The sequence below is a fragment of the Oncorhynchus mykiss genome, chromosome 9 (assembly GCF_057628025.1).
Source record: "Oncorhynchus mykiss isolate SJ-2025 chromosome 9, ASM5762802v1, whole genome shotgun sequence".
Lineage (NCBI taxonomy): Eukaryota > Metazoa > Chordata > Actinopteri > Salmoniformes > Salmonidae > Oncorhynchus > Oncorhynchus mykiss.
The window spans coordinates 51,023,920-51,043,351 of record NC_143030.1 but is presented as its reverse complement, the minus strand read 5'-3'; the positions used below and the strand labels follow the sequence as shown (position 1 = coordinate 51,043,351).

The window sequence follows — 19,432 nt, the reverse complement described above, 5'->3', positions numbered from 1 at the left end:
CACCTGGATTCACCTGGTCAGTCTATGTCATGGAAAGAGCAGGTGTCCTTAATGTTTTGTACACTCAGTGTACAAAAAAGTTCCAGTATAAGAATTAAATACAAATGTTCAGTTTTGTCATAATCATCAGTGTCTTAAATGATACAAAATAAAACCTTATAATCCAAGTATTTTCACGTTCTGAGTGTAAACTTTATTCCACTATCACAAAAATACTTTTGGACAGCTGAAGCAAGCACATTTTTTTTTTTCAGGAAAATGTGTCATAAAATGTATTATTTATCTCTCTGATCAAAAGTTAAATATGTTCATACAGAACAAACGTTTAAATACGCGGATCTGTTTGTATTTGTTGGATGCCTGTGTTTCTGTGCTATTCTCTTTTTTTAAACAAGTAATACCATCAAAGGTCGTCTCCATAGCAACCTGAAGCGTTCAGGAAACAAATTGTAAAACATGTTCTTCTCACCGAACAATAGCAGACAGGGTAAACTTTTATTTCGTTTATCATGAGCTCAACAACGAGGAGTAAATCTCATGTTTCGGTACTGACGTCAGCGATAAATCCACTTGCAAACCCAAGAGGAGCGAAAAAGCTTTGTGAGCTTTGTCAAAACCTTGCGTACCTGCAATGCACCAAATGTCGAGTAACTTTCTACTGGTAAGTTTATGAAGTAACGTTAGTAGTCGACATAGCTAGCTAGCAAAGATAGTACTTAAATGACCATAAATAATTATTGCCATTGTTTAAATATGGCTCCACTTTTTTTGTTGTGTAACTAGTGGACTCCAGTAGTTAGCTACACAACAAGAACAACAACTTGCTAGTAAGTTGCAGTAGTTAAAAGCTTCTGACTTGTAAGTTTTATGAAAAATACATCTGACCAGTTTCAATACTAGGTGGCAGTGTTTAGCTAGCTACAAAAGTATTACTAGATTGTCAGAGAACACTAAAAGCAGACTTGTGTTTGTCTCAGACAAAATGTGGTACTGGAAACAGTTGGAAAGCAAGTTATCTCTTCTGAAGCATATTTTTAAGAGAATAATATCAAGTGAATTATGCCTAAGCCCTATCACGTGGTCTCTGAAAGAGTGCACCCTTATGTAATAGCAAGTCCTACTGAATTTCTAGTTTTATATGCTACATTTAAAAGCACAATCCTTAATTCGTTCTTCATCCAAACAGTAGCCTCCCCACTTGGTTCACACCCCTTGACTTTTTCCCCAAGAAATTGTGTTACAGCCTGAATTTAAAATTAATTAAATTGAGATTTTTTGGGGGGGTCACGTTGTTACACACAATATCCCATAATGTCAAAGTGGTATTATGTCTTCAGTTTTTATTATTATTATTTTTTGTTTTACAAATTAATACAAAATGAAAAGCTGAAATGTCTTGAGGATGAAACCCCTTTGTTATGGCAGGAGTAAAAATGTGCTTAACAAGTCACGTAATAAGTTGCATGGATTCACTCTGTGCAAAAATAGTGTTTAACATAATTTTTGAATGACCTCTAACTCATCTCTGTACCCCACACATACTGTAAGGTCCCTCAGTCGAGCAGTGAATTACAAAGACAGGGAGGTTTTCCAATGCCTCCCAAAGAAGGGCACCTATTGGTAGATAGGTTAAAAAAATAAAATAAAAAAAAACAGACATTGAATATCTCTTTGAGCATGGTGAAGTTATTAATTAGTCTTTGGAAGGTGTATCAATACACCCAGTCATTACAAAGATACAGGCGTTCTTCCTAACTCAGTTGGCAGAGAGGTAGGAAACTGCTCAGGGATTTCACCGTGAGACCAATGGTGAATTTAAAATAGTTACAGAGTTTGTCTGTGATAGGAGAAAACTGAGGATGGATCAACAACCGTGTAGTTACTCCACAACACTAACCTGATTGACAGAGGGAAAATAAGGAAGCTTGTACACAATACAAATATTCCAAAACATGTATCCTGTTTGCAATAAGGCACTAAAGTAAAACTTTAAAAAATGTGGCAAAGAAATTAAGCTTGTCTTGAATACAAAGCTCTATGTTTGGGACAGGTGTGACCTTGGTGTCCTGACTCTCTGTGGTCACTAATGACCCCATGGCATTTATTGTAAGAGTAGTGGTGTTAACCCCAGTGTCTTGGCTAAATTCCCAATCTTGTACTCATACTATCATGGCCACCTAATCATCCCCAGGCTCCAATTGGCTCATTCCTCTCCCCTGTAACTATTCCCCAGGTCGTTGCTGTAAATTAGAATTTGTTCTAAGCAACTTACCTGGTAAAATAAGGGTTAAAAAAATCTAATTAAATCCCCAGTGACCGGGTTAGGTTTTGACTTAAATCTACTTCACAATCTGTGGCAAGACTTGAAAATGGTTATGTAGAAATGATCAAGTATCAATTTGACTGTACAATCCAGGTGTGCAAAGCTCTTAAAAACATACCCAGAAAGACAGCTGTAATTGCTGCCAAATGTTATTCTAACATGTATTGACTCAGGGGTGTGAATACTTATATAAATGCGATATTTAATTTTTAATACATTTCTAAAAACATGTTTTCTCTTTGTCATTATGGGGTATTGTGTGTGCGTGAGACTATTATTTTGTATACATTTTTTTATTCAGGCTGTAACACAACAAAATGTGCAATAAGTCAAGGGGTATGAATACTTTCTGAAAGCACTGTACATAATATGGCCTAGTGCTTGGTGACAGCCTTCCACTAGGCCTAAGCTTTAAGGGATGAGACACTAAATCCATTCCCTCTGAGGGAGCTTAAAAGTGTGTTATATCCCTGGCTCTATTCCCCCTGCTGCATCTCTTCTTTTAAAAATGCATTTCTCTCATCCTGCAAGTATTCTCCAAAACAAGATAAAAACTAGCCTACTTCTGGGGCCAGCTGTCTGCCTACGTCCCAATTTAATACACGTCTCCATGCCAAGGGTCTGCATAAACACTGCCATGCTGCGGAGCAACAGCTACAATCCCAACTAGCCAAACACACCATACATTATGGTCTACAGACTCAGAGTTAGGGACCTTCGATGAATGAGAAAGTACAGGTCTGTGTCCTTAGGATCCCCTTGACTCTTGTGTGAGTGCATAGTAAGTGCATGCACATTTCAGCCCTTGTGAGCCAGCCCATATGCTGTGTTATTGCCATGACGTGACTGAAACACCAGACCAGTAAAAACACATTGGAATGTTCAAGCACCGCAGAAAGAAAACATGAGGAAACTCAGACAGTTCCACGGCATTGGGAAAATAGCAAGATGCATGAAATTATAAACCTGTTATTTAATGGCATACAATTTAGGATACCTTTAGGGGAATTGAAAGATGTTGCACATGGATTCAAATCCTATCTTAGGCCTATGCCTTCTTATTAAACTGTTAGAGAAGGCAATGTGACTTATGCAGGCAGACTGATGTCTCATCTCGTCTAGTGTCGCTTAAAATGTTTCTGTAGACAGATCTACGCATGACATGCCAATGCATACAGGTACAGGTATAATGTCTTCAAAACAAAGTTCCGGAAAACAAGAAATGCCATTTGGTGAAAGTAAGTACTGTGAGAAACCACATTGCTCACATCCAGTCCTGTGTGATTCGCACAGCAGGGTCAGCTAGGACAAAGGGAAGGGAGCCCATTTTGGAGATTGGAATGCAGCCCATGTCTCTTTTTTCTTTTTTTCAGTGACACGGAACACCAGCAGGCTGACTGGGTAGGAATCCATGAGAAGATCTGCCAGCTGCTCATCCCCATCCGCACCGCAATGCCCTTCCACAGCCTGCAGGCGGACAGAGACCACCACCGCACCCAGATACTGCACAGACAAGTGAGGATCAGACACTCACCAAGGTCTCATTCATTAGGGCACACCAAAGTGAAACGTTTTTGTTTTGTTTTTAAGGGAAACAAAAACCATCGATTCTTATGGACAAGTCCAGTTAGGGAGGCTCTTTCAGTCCTTTTCTACTGTTTGTTGTCTAATGAATATGAACCTGAATAGAGATAGCTGAACCCCAAATCGATGTTTTGTCAGACATTTGCATAGCTAAAGAGTAATTTGAGGACAAGAGGATTTCATGCCATCTGTTAATTAAGAGCCTATACAACATTTTAGAAATCTGTAGCCCTCAATCGCAAATTACGTCTGTAGAAATGTCCGATAACTTTGATTTTGTGCGGAAACAACCTACGGAAAAGCATGCCCTACACTGTAACTGTCGTGTCTTTGCCTGGTGTAACCCCTGTTTAGGAGGAGCTGATTGAGATCTCCAGGGCTGTGGCTCAGAAGAAGCTGTTCGAGGGGAAGTATCAGGAGTCACTGCCTGCCGCCCAGCTCTCCCTGCGCTGTGCTATGGATGTCTACGGCCCCAGTGCTGTCCAGCTGGTCCCTGCATACCTCCTGCTGGCGGAGGCAAACGTGGGTGAGTCACAAGATGGAGGAAACTCCCCATGAGCTGGCAGTTTTACCAAAGAACCACAGGAAGGCAGAGACCAAATCGATTCAAATGCAGCTATGCGATACTATTGTATTTACAATATTCATGCAAGGGTAGTAGTGGATACATTAGATTTTAGAGAGAGTCTTCAGTCCATTTTCAGCATTGTGTTGAACTCAAATCATTGCTGATCTGTGTCGAACTCTTTGTGGGAACATTCCATTCCTTGCGGGCCGAATCTTACTTGGGAACCGTGCTATTTCATTTCGCTGCACTCGCAATAACACCCGCAATAATATCTGCTAAACACGCGTATGTGACAATAGAATTTGATTTGATTTTGATTTGAATTCCCTCTCAAATCTCCCATTTCCGCTAAAGTCAGAGATACGTACATGGATCTAAAGCTAGTGTTCAGCGTTCACAGTCAATAGTCCTGCCCTGTAGATTCATGATTTAGATGTTGAGACCCTTACCTCTGATCTGTAGGCCCATAGTTCTGTGCTGTTTAAGTTTAGTTTTGACCTGGATGTGACCCTTGACCCTGCTACTCTGACCTGTAGAGTGACCAATGCCACTGAACTGTAGACTGTTGTTGTGTTGCGAATGACCCATTCCTCTGCTCCCCTCCCCCAGGTCTGGGCAGTCTGTCCCAGGCAGAGGGGTACCTGTCTCAGGCCGAGTGGACGGTGATGAAGACGCCCGAGTGTAGCCAGACCGTCCGCCACCAGCTGCACCGCAACCTGGGTCGCCTCTACACCGCCACGGAAAACCTGGAGGGAGCGCTATTGCACTTTGCCAACGACGTGAGTGTCAAAGCTTATCAGTGGTCAAATCTACCAGTGCTTCAAAACCACAGATTTACTATGGCAGTCAAACTATAGGGGGGCATTTCAATTGTGTAAAGTGGCTTCCTCTCTTTGTTTCTTTGGTGAAAAGATGGGATTTTGTGGGTCTACTTCATATTTACTAATTTCAGGGTTAGAGAGTAACAGATTACATGTAACATATTACAAAAAAAACGAACTGAAATCCGTTACATTACCAGCAAAAATATTGTAATCAGATTATAGATACTTTTTAAAAACCAGATGATTACTTGACACCTTTCTGTTTTATCAATGACACTCAAATCAGCATTGAAAAAAGGCACAAGTTTAAGTTTGTTCCACCTGAGTGAACAAACTTAAACCACAGGTCAGAGACCACTATGATGACACACCAAGTGTGTTTGATGGATTGCGGGAAAAGAGAAGGAATAGACATTTATAGACTACAGTCCAAGTATGACTTCCAATGGTGCAACTGCTGTCTGCATCCAAATATTATTCAGTTTTAAATAAACGTTTGGAGGTAAGGACAACAGCAGTGGTGTAGCCTACGGGCGATACTGATATCAGTTATTATTGATATCTACATCGCGCATTGATGTGAATCACACTGCTGGCAGAACTTAGCGATTTCCGCTAGATGGGCCAGCGGCAAAGCCAAAATTGGCTATGTAAAAATGTATGAAAACCAACATTTGCTTTTTAGTCTTAATTTAAGGTTAGGTTAGGCATTAGGGTTAGCAGTGTGGTTAAGGTTAGGAGTAAGGTTAGGGTTCAGTTTAAAATCAGATTTTCTGACTTTGTGGCTGTGCCAGCTAGTAACCACTGTGCAGAGCTCCCTCCAGAACAAGGTTAATGTCGAAAAACAGAACCTGCACTTTTAAAGATCCAATGCAACTGTTTTTATCTCAATATCAACTACTTCCTGGGTAACAATTAAGTACCTTACTGTAATTGTTATCAGTTAAAATTGTTTAAAAAATATATATATATTTTGCTAGGACGGTCTGGGAGTGGCCTGAGTGGAGACGGGAAAACTGAAAGCTAGCCGTTATTGGCAGTCTTTATTATTGGTCTATTAACTAATTTAGCGCCTGGGGATGTCACCAGTAGCCCTTTTACAGTGCCTTGCGAAAGTATTCGGCCCCCTTGAACTTTGCGACCTTTTGCCACATTTCAGGCTTCAAACATAAAGATATAAAACTGTATTTTTTTGTGAAGAATCAACAGCAAGTGGGACACAATCATGAAGTGGAACGACATTTATTGGATATTTCAAACTTTTTTAACAAATCAAAAACTGAAAAATTGGGCGTGCAAAATTATTCAGCCCCTTTACTTTCAGTGCAGCAAACTCTCTCCAGAAGTTCAGTGAGGATCTCTGAATGATCCAATGTTGACCTAAATGACTAATGATGATAAATACAATCCATCTGTGTGTAATCAAGTCTCCGTATAAATGCACCTGCACTGTGATATTCTCAGAGGTCCGTTAAAAGCGCAGAGAGCATCATGAAGAACAAGGAACACACCAGGCAGGTCCGAGATACTGTTGTGAAGAAGTTTAAAGCCGGATTTGGATACAAAAATATTTCCCAAGCTTTAAACATCCCAAGGAGCACTGTGCAAGCGATAATATTGAAATGGAAGGAGTATCAGACCACTGCAAATCTACCAAGACCTGGCCGTCCCTCTAAACTTTCAGCTCATACAAGGAGAAGACTGATCAGAGATGCAGCCAAGAGGCCCATGATCACTCTGGATGAACTGCAGAGATCTACAGCTGAGGTGGGAGACTCTGTCCATAGGACAACAATCAGTCGTATATTGCACAAATCTGGCCTTTATGGAAGAGTGGCAAGAAGAAAGCCATTTCTTAAAGATATCCATAAAAAGTGTAGTTTAAAGTTTGCCACAAGCCACCTGGGAGACACACCAAACATGTGGAAGAAGGTGCTCTGGTCAGATGAAACCAAAATTGAACTTTTTGGCAACAATGCAAAACGTTATGTTTGGCGTAAAAGCAACACAGCTGAACACACCATCCCCACTGTCAAACATGGTGGTGGCAGCATCATGGTTTGGGCCTGCTTTTCTTCAGCAGGGACAGGGAAGATGGTTAAAATTGATGGGAAGATGGATGGAGCCAAATACAGGACCATTCTGGAAGAAAACCTGATGGAGTCTGCAAAAGACCTGAGACTGGGACGGAGATTTGTCTTCCAACAAGACAATGATCCAAAACATAAATCAAAATCTACAATGGAATGGTTCAAAAATAAACATATCCAGGTGTTAGAATGGCCAAGTCAAAGTCCAGACCTGAATCCAATCGAGAATCTGTGGAAAGAACTGAAAACTGCTGTTCACAAATGCTCTCCATCCAACCTCACTGAGCTCGAGCTGTTTTGCAAGGAGGAATGGGGAAAAAATTCAGTCTCTCGATGTGCAAAACTGATAGAGACATACCCCAAGCGACTTACAGCTGTAATCGCAGCAAAAGGTGGCGCTACAAAGTATTAACTTAAGGGGGCTGAATCATTTTGCACGCCCAATTTTTCAGTTTTTGATTTGTTAAAAAAGTTTGAAATATCCAATAAATGTCGTTCCACTTCATGATTGTGTCCCACTTGTTGTTGATTCTTCACAAAAAAATACAGTTTTATATCTTTATGTTTGAAGCCTGAAATGTGGCAAAAGGTCACAAAGTTCAAGGGGGCCGAATACTTTCGCAAGGCACTGTAAATAGCTTTTACAACAAAAGGGCATTATCATAATTTTCACAATTTCACAGTATTATTTCAAACTCATAGTGTGGAAGTATATATAAAACACAGCAATATCTCGTTTTTGACTGCACTGGACCTTTAAGAGGAAAGTAATCTAAATGTAACTGAAAGTAAACAGATTGAATTACTGAGTTTGTGTAATCCACAAATTATGTTACAGATTACAATTTTGGACAGGAAACTAGTAACTGTAATGGATTACATTTAGAAAGTAACATACCCAACCCTAAAAATCTGAAAACACAATGATCGCAGGGCAGATTATAAGGAGTTTTACAGTATTGTTTTAAACCAATCAGGGCCTGTATTCACAAAGCGTCTCAGAGTAGAAGTGCTGGCTAACCTGATCCTAGATCAGCACTCCTACTCTGAGACGCTTGATACATATGCTCTTTTGCATGTCCAAAATATTTGCTCCGTGTTCACTGAAGGTTGCTATCCCCATGCCAAACATAAGTACCAGTGGAGAATCTCAGGAATTATGAATGCACTTTGACTACCTATTTGAATAGAGGTATAATATACTGCAATATTCCAGATCTGAACCTGTTTCTTTGGTTTTCAGGTGTACTATGCCAGTGAGGAGTATGGCTTGGATAACATTGTCACTTGTGGTGGCTACTTTCTGATGGCCAATGTCTTTATCAAGCAAGAAAAGATGGATATTGCCAGTTCCTTATACACTGAGGTAAAATTTAAATACGTGCCTGACAGTAAAACTGAAGATAAAATACTGTGTTATCATGATTATATTACTGGTCTAGTAGCATTAAAACAGCAAATGCGTCCATGAAAACATAGTGTTTTGGTGTGTTAGTTTGCCTGACTACTTTTTTTGTGTCTGACTTTACAGGTAGCAAGTACATGGCACTCTCACCTCACCAAACTTTTGGAGACGCATACTCCAGGATCCATGACGCTGGAGCACTCTTTTGGTGGGTACAGCTTCATATCAAATAGATACCGAGGACTGCTGAGAAATATGTATACATTCTTTGGTGGTGCGTATATGTGTAGTGCATCTACAACAGGTTTATGTATTGACAAATCATTCAAACCAAGACTAAATTAAAATGGAAACTTGATCAGATAATGGCTCCCGAGTGGCGCAGCGGTGTAAAGCACTGCATCTCAGTGCTAGAGGTGTCACTACAGGCCCTGGTTCGATTCCAGGCTGTATCACAACCGGCCGTGATTGAGAGTCCCATAGGGCGGCGCACAATTGGCCCAGCGTCGTCCGGTTTAGGGTTTGGCTGGGGTAGGCCGTCATTGTAAATAAGCATTTGTTCTTAACTGACTTGCCTAGTTAAATCAAGATAAATAAAAAATAAATGAAGATTATAACGCTGTTGAATTAGCCTCAGCTCCTTTAGTCAAAGTCCATACCCAGAACCATTGTGAACAGATTGATGGTAGATGATAATAAATTGTTGACACACAGAGATAAATTAAATTGGTCTATTTAATTCTGTGGGCTCACTAACAGCCACATGCTGCACCCAATCACACACTTAATAAACAACACCACTGCCAGCTCTAAGTGGCTTGATGACATCAGTATGCATCATCATCTCCACCAGCCCAACAGCATTTGGCTTCATTCGTTGATCACTGAAAATAAGGTCAGTGGTGCTAAATTTAGCATCTTACCCTGACGTGCTATCCTAGTGCTAAACCCCAGCTTTAAATCGACAGTGCTGGGGGCTGACTAAGACCATTCATGACACATCTCTGGCTGTTGCAGCATCCGACACCGCCTCTCTGCTGCTGCCCTGCCCTAGTCACGATGCTAAGCTTGTTAGCGGCAATGCAATTCCCCAGGATTTTCAGGCGAGCCACCACTGCAGAGCATGAGCTTGCTGTTAGCTCAAACCAGTCAGTTTCTGCTGGGATGTGTCTTCATCTCCTCTAATATGTGCATTCTGGCACAGGATGGCTATAATGCGCGCCCCAGGTTGGGTGCTACTGTTGGCTACATCTACTCATTGGTGGTAGATGAAGTAGGTTGACCCTGTCACGGCCACCCCTAACACATAAACAATGTAAAGCGCTTTGTGACCTGGTGACAAACGTTATATAAAACCAATCCATGAACATAAATGTGTGTGTGTGTGTGTGTGTTTGGGTGATTTCTAATGATCCCCATGCACATAAAGCCCCTGCCTAATGGGACAACCACATAGCAGGCTTAACTTGCCCAGCCATAAATTGTCCATCTTTCACTTAAACAATGGGAATGAACCAGGAAGATCCGTTTTAGGCTATGCCTACTGGAATTCCTAGCAGTTTGGTTATTGTCAGTGAAATATAAAGTCCCCCCCACCACCCAAATCTTCCATTTACATACATGATTTGTGTGAGAGTCTATTGGAAATGAATTAGATTCTTCTATAGTCTGGCTAGGCATGACAGATAATGAAAAAGCAGGAAACCTATATTTCAGTTAGTATTCAGTGGTCACAGTCAATAATTCTGCCCTGAAGACTCATGAAGTTGAGACCCTTACCTCTGATCTGTAGGCCCATAGTTCTGTGCGGTTTAGGTTTAGTTTTGACCTGGAAGTGAATTCATTAGCATAAATGTGTGTGTTTTATATTGATCTCCATGCAGATGAAGCTCAGCAGGCGGAAGCGGACCAGATGCTAAGGGCCATGCTGAAGGTTCAGGAGAGTAGCCCCAAGCAGGCTACGGCCCAGAACACCCTAGTGGCCCACTCTCTGGCCATGCTGTGGTTCCTGGGAGGATCCCCAGACAAGGTGAGGTGTTATGATGACCAGTGATCTGGTGGTTACTGGTGACACCCTGACACATTTTCCTCCACCATGTGCTTCCCATGGAGCGCTGTCTAGAGACAGGATTAGTTTCTAATTGGTAAAGCTTTAAAGATTATCACTCTGGGGGGATTTAGTGGGACTCGATGCGACTGGCTTGATACTCTAACTGCCCTCCCCGGGCTTCTGGCCAGGCAACTTCTCTCTGATCTCGCAAGTATGCTAGTGCTTAGTGGGGGATTTTGGGAGTGTTATCCAAGGATGTAGCTAGTATGCATATCTATGAGAAAGGAGAAAGGTCATGCAAATGGAGAGAAGGATTTGCCAGAAATGTAATAGTTGACATTGTGAAGGTCACTCAATCCCACTGACCAACGAATTACCCAAGGAGGGAGTCTCTGAGTTTAATGCATCAGAAAGGGAGTCAGGGGGGATAAGGTATTTATAATTATGGCAGCGTTTCCCAAACTTGGTTCTGGGGACCCCAAGGAGTGCACGTTTTGGTTGATTATTTGAATCTGCTGAGTAGTCCCAGCTGATTCAAATGATCAAAGCTTGGTGATTAGTTTATTATTTGAATCAGCTGAGTAGTGCCAGCTGATTTAAAATGATCAAAGCTTGATGATTAGTTTATTATTTGAATCTGCTGAGTAGTCCCAGCTGATTCAAATTATCAAAGCTTGATGATTAGTTTATTATTTGAATCAGCTGAGTAGTGCCAGCTGATTCAAATGATCAAAGCTTGATGATGAGTTGATTATTTGAATCTGCTGAGTAATGCTAGGGCAAAAACCTAAACGTGCACCACTTGGGGTCCTGAAGAATGAGTTGGGAAAAACACTGAGTTATGGTCTTTAGTTCAATAGGACACCATGTCTTGGCGAGAGTAAATAACACACAAACCCCGAACGTCTCCCACGTCTGCTTCGATCTCTCCAGTCCCTCCCTCGCTGATGTTGCAGGGATCAGGAGCAGCAGCTCTCGTCACATGACAACAAAGATAGTAAGAGGAGTTGGCTAAAGGACATGCAGTAGAGATCTGGAGCAGGCTATGATTGATCGACCTTCAATGGGGGTTGAATGAAGCTCCGCTTGGCTAGCCATTACAGTGCATGTTAATGACAGTTGCTTGTCACCTATACCTCATCTGCACGGATCTGAAAAGGAAAGTGGGAGAAGCCGAAGAGAGGAGACTTGGTTTTAAATGCTCTGTTCTTTCAGATCAGTATGGTTGAAGGAGAAATATGAGGACAGGAAGCCACCATTAGAGAGGACTGAAATTCACCTATAGTCTGACAAGGCATGACAGATAATGAAAAAAGCAGGAAAACCAAGGACACATTTTTCATTCAATACCATATTTCAGTAGTGGTGTATAAACATATCTATTTTCCCCATTGTCCGTAATAACGGGAAAAAGTTAGATTCCCTTTACAGTTGGATGCTTCCAGAATTAGACATGTGTGTAAACTGGATGCATTGGTATGGATGAAGATACTGAATAAGCCTTTTACTGTGGCAGGTTTTATTGAATCTATCCAAAATACTGACTGCACATAATTTCCATTGCTACATTTGTCAATAAACAAAACATTTTTAGATATTGCCTGAATCATTTCAGTTCAATACCTTTCATCGTGGTGCATTAACATCAGAAGATTTGTATTTATTTTGTCTGGTTTGTAAAACGTCCTAGGCAGTGTCTTGGTAGTTCCAAATACTTCATTCCTTCATAGCCGCTGATAGATCAAAGGACTGGATATGTTTTCAACTGTCCTTTCAGATCAGTGAGCATGGTGCTAAGGAAGCTTTTATAGACTGTTGGGGCAAAGCCCAGTTTTACAGTGATACATATTACATACATAAATTAATATACTGTGTATATACACACAACAGGCAGTGTGTGCAATGGCTTTACTGTTTGTGTGTGTGTGTGTGTGTTGTCAGGCACTGGAGTTTGGCAGGAAGGCCCTGCAGTTCAGCCAGCTGGTCCCAGACCATAGCCTAACAGAGCCCATCCAGGGCCTGCTGCAGCTGGTAGCAGAGAGAGGCCCACACCTTACCATCGCAAGCTGACTGCCCGCCTGCCTGACCGCCGGTCTTCTTGACTGCCTGTCCATCCACCAGCCTGCTACCTCCTCAGCACAACACAAAAGAAGCACGCTCTATACATGAAAAAATGGGCCATAGTAGAATCATTACAGAATAAAATATGTTGTGACTTTCCGTGGTGACTTCTGATAGGATGTGACTGAACAGTAAGGATGTGTCATACCGGTGTGTGTGTTTTTGAGTTGAGAATAGAAAAGACCCATGATGCAGACATGTTGGGAGAGGTACATTTCAGATGTGATGTTCAGGCTCATATATGTCCACACTTGAGACATCTTCTATTCCCATTTGTGGGTATTAAGTATGCAATTACACTTGCCATGTAGTTTCTAAATAAATATCAGGTAACTTGCGGTCTGTCAAAATTAGCGTCACCCCGTTTTCATTAATAAGATAATGCTGGCATCTCATTGTACGTGAGTGAAACTTTATTTGAATAGTGACAGAACACGTCTGTTTTGAATAATGACTCATTTTATTTGAATAAAAAAAAGAGGTGTGTCTTTACATAATTTTTGCATGAGTAAATATATCAGCTAGAACCAAATTTAGGATCCATTTTTGCCATGCTGTCAAAATGGTTCACATAATAATGATAAGAGTAATGATTGACCCTATTTCTTCACACAAAATTCTTGCATGATTCGAGCCTGCAGATGCATGGCATTAGCGGTCCAAAACGTCATCATTTATATACGTTTTTAGTATTTCATCATACACAGATGGTTTGAAGGAGACATTTCTTGTGTTATGGAGTATATTGAATTTGTATTTGAACCCACAAAGTTTAATCAAATCATGAAAAAAAAAATGGGCGTAGCAGTTTATTGATCAACTAAATATATCAATCAATATTGTAAACCTTAGAGCAAATTCAGGTTATTTTCTGAAAACAATGGATGGATGAAAGCACCCTAAGGAACTCTTTCAAGTCCTACATATGTACAGGTCATTTCTGACATGTCTTTATTATTATTTATATCAAAACACAAAGAATAAATGTTAAAATCATTTCACTACTAGTATTATTAGTATTGAAATTTTACAACAATGCTTGTTTTTGGCATTCAGATTCATTTCCTATGTGTTGAGAGGCAGAGAAACTCAGAGACACATTGGATTCCTCAATTCCCTTTCAAATATATGAGCCAAATATACATTAGCAGCAATTCAGAAATAAATAGTAACTTTTAAGTTGTGTTGTGTACACAATCACCAATGAGGATAGTCACAAACCCTTCACACAGCAGAGGTCAGTACAGAACAGGCTGGAGTGTTACATCATCAAACCAGCACCAATTTGATAGCTTTAGCCATGTCATAAATAGAACAGCCAGTGTAACCTGTTCTCGTCAATTGGTTCCTTGTCTCCTTCCTATGGTGGGCACTGATCGGAAAAGACCGGATAGATGAAATCAATGACTAGTTGGGGTGCTGCCAGGCCAGTTTGAACCGTGATTTCCTATCAGTGTCCACAAAGGAATTGGGATGATAAGGCATTTTAAGTGTTTTTGGACACATACTGAACCATACTGAGTAAATTAACCTAGATACGCTGTCGGTTATATGAATGTAGTGAGCAGGGATATTATTCCAACAATGCATAAGTTGGAGAAAACGGTCGTCCTTTAATTCTTTCCTATGGCTAGTCTTAAGGTCTAGAGGATGTGTTCGCTTTACATTAATCTAAAAAAGAATGAATGTGGAATGACACAGGCTTCATATAAAACACAATAAACAGAACCTTTAAAAAAAAAGGGACAACAACAATTGTAGACCAGTCACCCAAAAGCTGTGGAAGGAAGCAGGGTGACTTAGACTTATTGATGAACAGACCCCGTGGCCCTATGTCAAGTACAGGGGAATCACAGAGGGATATTTCATAATGCTGGACAAATCACAGTACTGTAAATGGTGTTAAATCCCAGGGGAGCCGCTCAGATACTTTACAGCTTTTTCCCAAAAAGTCACAAATTCTTTGCTGCGTTCACATTTGGCACGCTTGTGATTACTGCCTCAGACCCCTGTTAGATTCCAGACCGTTAGTAAATCGCCCCCAAAAAAATCAAGCTTCACAGCGGCCTCACTTTATTTGAGACAAGATTAGTGCACACAAACCACTTTTTTCCTTAAAAAATACCATAGATTAGCGGAAAAAACACTGAACATCATAAAACAAGCAAGGGGAAAAAAAGTGCACGTTAACCTTCATGGTACACCACATTTTTTAATAGTTTAACATTTATTTTTTTGTTTGTCATCAATACACATTTTAGGCAGATCTGTAGCTAGGATGGATATGTCACATGCCTTAGGAGTGGGGATGAGATCAAGGCTGCTTCCCTGAGTTATGTTTGAGAATCAACTGTTTGACATAGAAGCCTTCTACATATGGGTTATGGACCTCAACAATAATGGCTAGTCACTAAGTGGCACAAAGTAGGGTGGCTTGTGCTTTGGATGATTGCTGCGAATGCTTTTTGGTTGATGGCGGATGCCCCAGAGTTGATACGTAGTGGATAGGTATTTTTTTAAGGCTGAGTGGTAGAAGATTTACCGCAATTAACCAACAGCTCAAGAGAGAAGCTCTAGGCCACAGGTATCCCTGGAGAAGTGTTCCTTTTGAGGAATGAAACGGTAACATTCTATCAAACACACTGTAAAAAAAGATAGTATTGTTTTGCATTTTATTTGTACAACAAGTTTATGAAGTTTAGCTCACTTGAGAAGAATAAACAGTAATTTGTCATCGGCCAAAACATTAGGCTGATTAACCGCATTTAGCCAAATCCACAGAAATGTTAGCACGCATGTTCTTTGTTAAAACTTTATTTTTGACATTGCATGTTCCGTACAAACCAATCTGTTGTACACAATAGCTTACCAAAATGTTTAAGTTTAGAAAGTTTACAGTTATTTCAGCCCCTAGGATTTTCATTTCAGCCCGATACTAGTAAGCATAAACGCTTCTAAAATTATTATTTACAAACAATTTACTTGACTATATTTACATCCTATGGATGGATCAAAGCTTGCAAAGTCAAGGCTCACTTGAAACCACAAGGATGCTGGCAGATATGTATGACTCAAAGTAGTTTATTCTATGGCAGTGAGAAGTTCTGTTTTGAGGTATATTATTCTTGTAGGTGTAGTGACAGCTTCCGCACTGTAACTCACTGTTCCTAGACGGATCCAACTTTCTTCCCGAGAACTATAAAATGAAGAAAAATAAACCGTGTCTTCGTTTGACTATTGTTCCTGTAAAAAGCTTATTTTTTAATTTATTTTTTAAAGCGAATAAAAACAAGCCCCTAAAAACATGACATTGAAAACAGAGTGACTGCAGGCTCGATTTTGGGTCAATTGTGCTTGACCTATGTTTATGTGTTTCTAGATGCATTCTCTTAACAGGAAATAGTGTAGTGTTGTTACTCTACAAGGTGCCCCTAAGCAATGTCCCTATGTCAGTTTTGTTATTCTAATGAGCTTTAAGATGTTCTGATATCTTCAATTAAGAGTTAGGGGAAGGGAAGTCAGACCATAGATCCAGTGTTTAGGAGCTCCTCGTCAGCGTTAGGGGGGGGGGGGGGGGGGTGAAATTCCATTTTGATTCCAGACAATTCATGAATTGAATGCAAATGAAATGTGATGTCGATTTGTATTTTATGATTTTCAATCATCCCATTTCCAGAATTAACTGAGGTAGAAGATGGAATTGGCCCCAATCTGCACTTAATAGTCCCCGTGACAGTGTAACCTGTCTGTCCTCTGCTACATGGAGCTGGTGGGCAGTCTATCTAGTCCTCTGTGTGTACCCCTCTCCCGGTCATGGAGAAAATCCCATGCAAAACAATTCATTTCACCAACAGTAAATCAAGCCTGGCTACGTCCTCAGTGGTTGATCTACAACGACGACCACGCATCAATCTCATTCTCCAACATACAGTTTTGTAGTGTGTGCTCGCTCAATAAGATGGACAGATTTCCGTTGACTATGTGCTGGTGTATGTAACGCTCTTTAGGGTTCTCCCAAAAAAAAACACTCTTGCTCAACTCACCCTCACAAAGCAATTGAAAACAAAAAGATTCCGTAATTCAGCTAACCTTCTGGATCCCACTTCTGCCACCAACTGCAGTTGTAAACTAACTGGGTTGTTTGCAGTGGGGGAGAAGAGGAGAAGAGTCAGGGGAGCAGCCTTAGATCTCTATGTGTTTATGGGGGGAGTTAGTATGAGAAGGCGCGTGCGTCTACATCTGTTCGTCATGTCAGTTTATGTGGTCATAGCATTTTTCATTACATTTTTGTTTGTTCAGCTCATGCTTTTGCATGTAACATCCTGCCTGTGTAACGTGTATTGGAGTTTGTTTTTGTGCTCTGCAACAGGAATGTCCACCGCCAAATGTTCAGGTGTGTGTTTGTAAGTGTGTGTGTCTGTGTGTGTGTGTGTGTCTTTGAGTGTGTGTGAGTGTGCGTGCGTGCCTTGGCTGTGTCCAGCTCACTCAGTCAATAATTTGATCTCGTTGGCAAGGAGGGTGTTGAAGTTGTAGGCCGGGTCGGGGAGGTTGGGTAGCACCGGGCTGGGGCCAGCTTGACGGCTTGGGGGCTGAGGGGTGGTATCGGCCAGCTCGGGGTCGCTCTCGCTAGAAGTAGAGCCCACGCTCATGTTGCACACGGCCTCGGGCAGCACGCTGCTGACTGCCGGGCACACCTCGGGCTCGCTGCTCGTCTCGCTGGCGCTGGACACCACCGAGAGCAGCGACATCTTGCGCGTGAGGCGGCTGGGCAGCAGCGAGAGGGCATGGTCGGCCACGATGCCCGCCACGTCCATGCCACACGCCTGGTCGAAGGCGATGAAGCCCACGTTGGCGTTGGCCTCGCACACCACGAACGAGCCGTCGTTGAGCTGCAGCAGGTCGATGCCGCACACGTCCATGCCCAGGATGTTGGACACCTGCACCGCCAGCTGCTTGCCCTGCTCGCTCAGCGGGCACATCATCCCCACGCCGCCTGCGGGAAAGAAGGGGACAACGGAAAGATAGGGACGTCAGTCACCACACTCACACACACACACACTCGCCAGTCATCACTATCTGTGGACTGTAGATTGTTCACTGTGTGCCATACATGGACATTATTCACATTCTCTGAGGCCTCTATAGCGAGGAATCATAGAAGGACAGAGAAAACAGTGACCAACTCTCAGGACCACTATTTCTTGATGTCTTGTGGAATTATTAGTATTTCTTTTGGCGAAATAGATAGAAATAGGATGGACAAACACATACATCATATACCATATGACCCAGCCAGAGCAACTGAGAATCTATGCTTGCATAAGACAAAACCAAATCTTGTTATAACATCATGTGACACTTGTCATATAACTGTGGAACAATTGATGACCGATGACCCCAAAATGTCACAAGACATGAGTGTGTCGGCTAGTCTAAAACTGCAGATGTTATGACAAGCATAATCATGTCTGTCATCAACCACAAAGTCACGTTCAAGAGAACTAACTACATTGCCCTTCTGTGGTCAAATTCAAGTGCACTGCTCCTCTTACTGTTCCCTATGATATGGTGTGGTTTCCTAACATAGACAAACTATGACTCTGCAAAAATCCATTGGAATCCTCTTGTGAACCACAAAATAAACAAAACTAATGGAAATACAACGTTCAGGGTAAAAAAAAAGAGTTTCTTAGCCAACTAAAGAAATTCTCATTAATTGAAAATAACATAACAAAGCAACATTTGTTTTATGGAACTCCATTAATCGCGGTTATTCAGAGGTAAATTTCTGTGAGAAAGTTTCTAATTTTCTTCTGGGGGGAATGCCGTTAACTGTGATTACCTTTGTGCAAAGGAAGGAAGCGAAATCTCCTCCCTCGCAAACGGAATCTCTTGGCCAAACCCCTCCCGTCGCCCGTGTTTTGTAGACATGCATTCTTACAATACAGACCATTTTGACTTTGTGCCTGTGGAATCTAGCGGAAACCGTTTATCAAACACACATAGGCTTAAAAATCTCTGCACCAGTTTAACTTCATTGGGATAGGGGGCAGCATTTTCTCTTTTGGATGAAAAGCGTGCCCAGAGTAAACGGCCTCCTACTCAGTCCCAGATGCTAATATATGCATATTATATGCGTAGTATTGGATAGAAAACACTCTGAAGTTTCTAAAACTGTTTGAATGATGTCTGTGAGTATAACAGAACTCATATGGCAGGCAAAAACCCGAGAAAAATCAAAACAGGAAGTGGGAAATCTGAGGTTTGTAGTTTTTCAACTCAGCCCCTATTGAAGATACAGTGGGATATGAGTTATTTTGCACTTCCTAAGGTTTCCACTAGATGTCAACCGTCTTTAGACCGTTGTTTGATGCTTCTACTATGAAGGGGGGCTGAATGAGAGGGGAATGAGTCAGAGGTCTGCCAGCAGCCACGAGCTCAGTCACGCGCATTCACATGAGAGGTAG

The 19,432-nt window shown here is 41.4% G+C and overlaps 2 protein-coding genes across 4 annotated transcripts in view; one reads left to right on the top strand and one right to left on the bottom strand.

The window, feature by feature from the left end:
* Window positions 1–322: 322 nt before the first annotated feature.
* On the top strand, window positions 323–13,457 carry zmynd12 (zinc finger, MYND-type containing 12). 3 transcript variants are annotated; one of them, XM_021615908.3, is made up of 8 exons: window positions 323–661; window positions 3,697–3,838; window positions 4,262–4,433; window positions 5,085–5,254; window positions 8,633–8,755; window positions 8,921–9,002; window positions 10,678–10,823; window positions 12,786–13,457. In XM_021615908.3, the coding sequence occupies exons 1-8, from the start codon at window positions 510–512 to the stop codon at window positions 12,912–12,914; spliced, it is 1,116 nt and encodes a 371-aa protein (XP_021471583.3). In that variant the 5' UTR covers window positions 323–509; the 3' UTR covers window positions 12,915–13,457. The 3 variants fall into 3 exon arrangements, with proteins under 3 accessions (XP_021471583.3, XP_036844040.2, XP_090040564.1); XM_090184438.1 differs by having other exon boundaries at window positions 431–661; window positions 3,697–3,861; XM_036988145.2 differs by lacking the exon at window positions 8,633–8,755 and having other exon boundaries at window positions 413–661.
* A 304-nt stretch (window positions 13,458–13,761) lies between these two features.
* LOC110532211 (beta-citrylglutamate synthase B) overlaps window positions 13,762–19,432 on the bottom strand; it is a 28,042-nt gene continuing 22,371 nt past the window's right edge. The window contains exon 5 of the mRNA XM_021615907.3: window positions 13,762–17,958. Within this exon, the coding sequence (XP_021471582.2) occupies window positions 17,447–17,958 (512 nt within the window). The 3' untranslated portion in view covers window positions 13,762–17,446. The remainder of the gene's footprint in view (window positions 17,959–19,432) is intronic.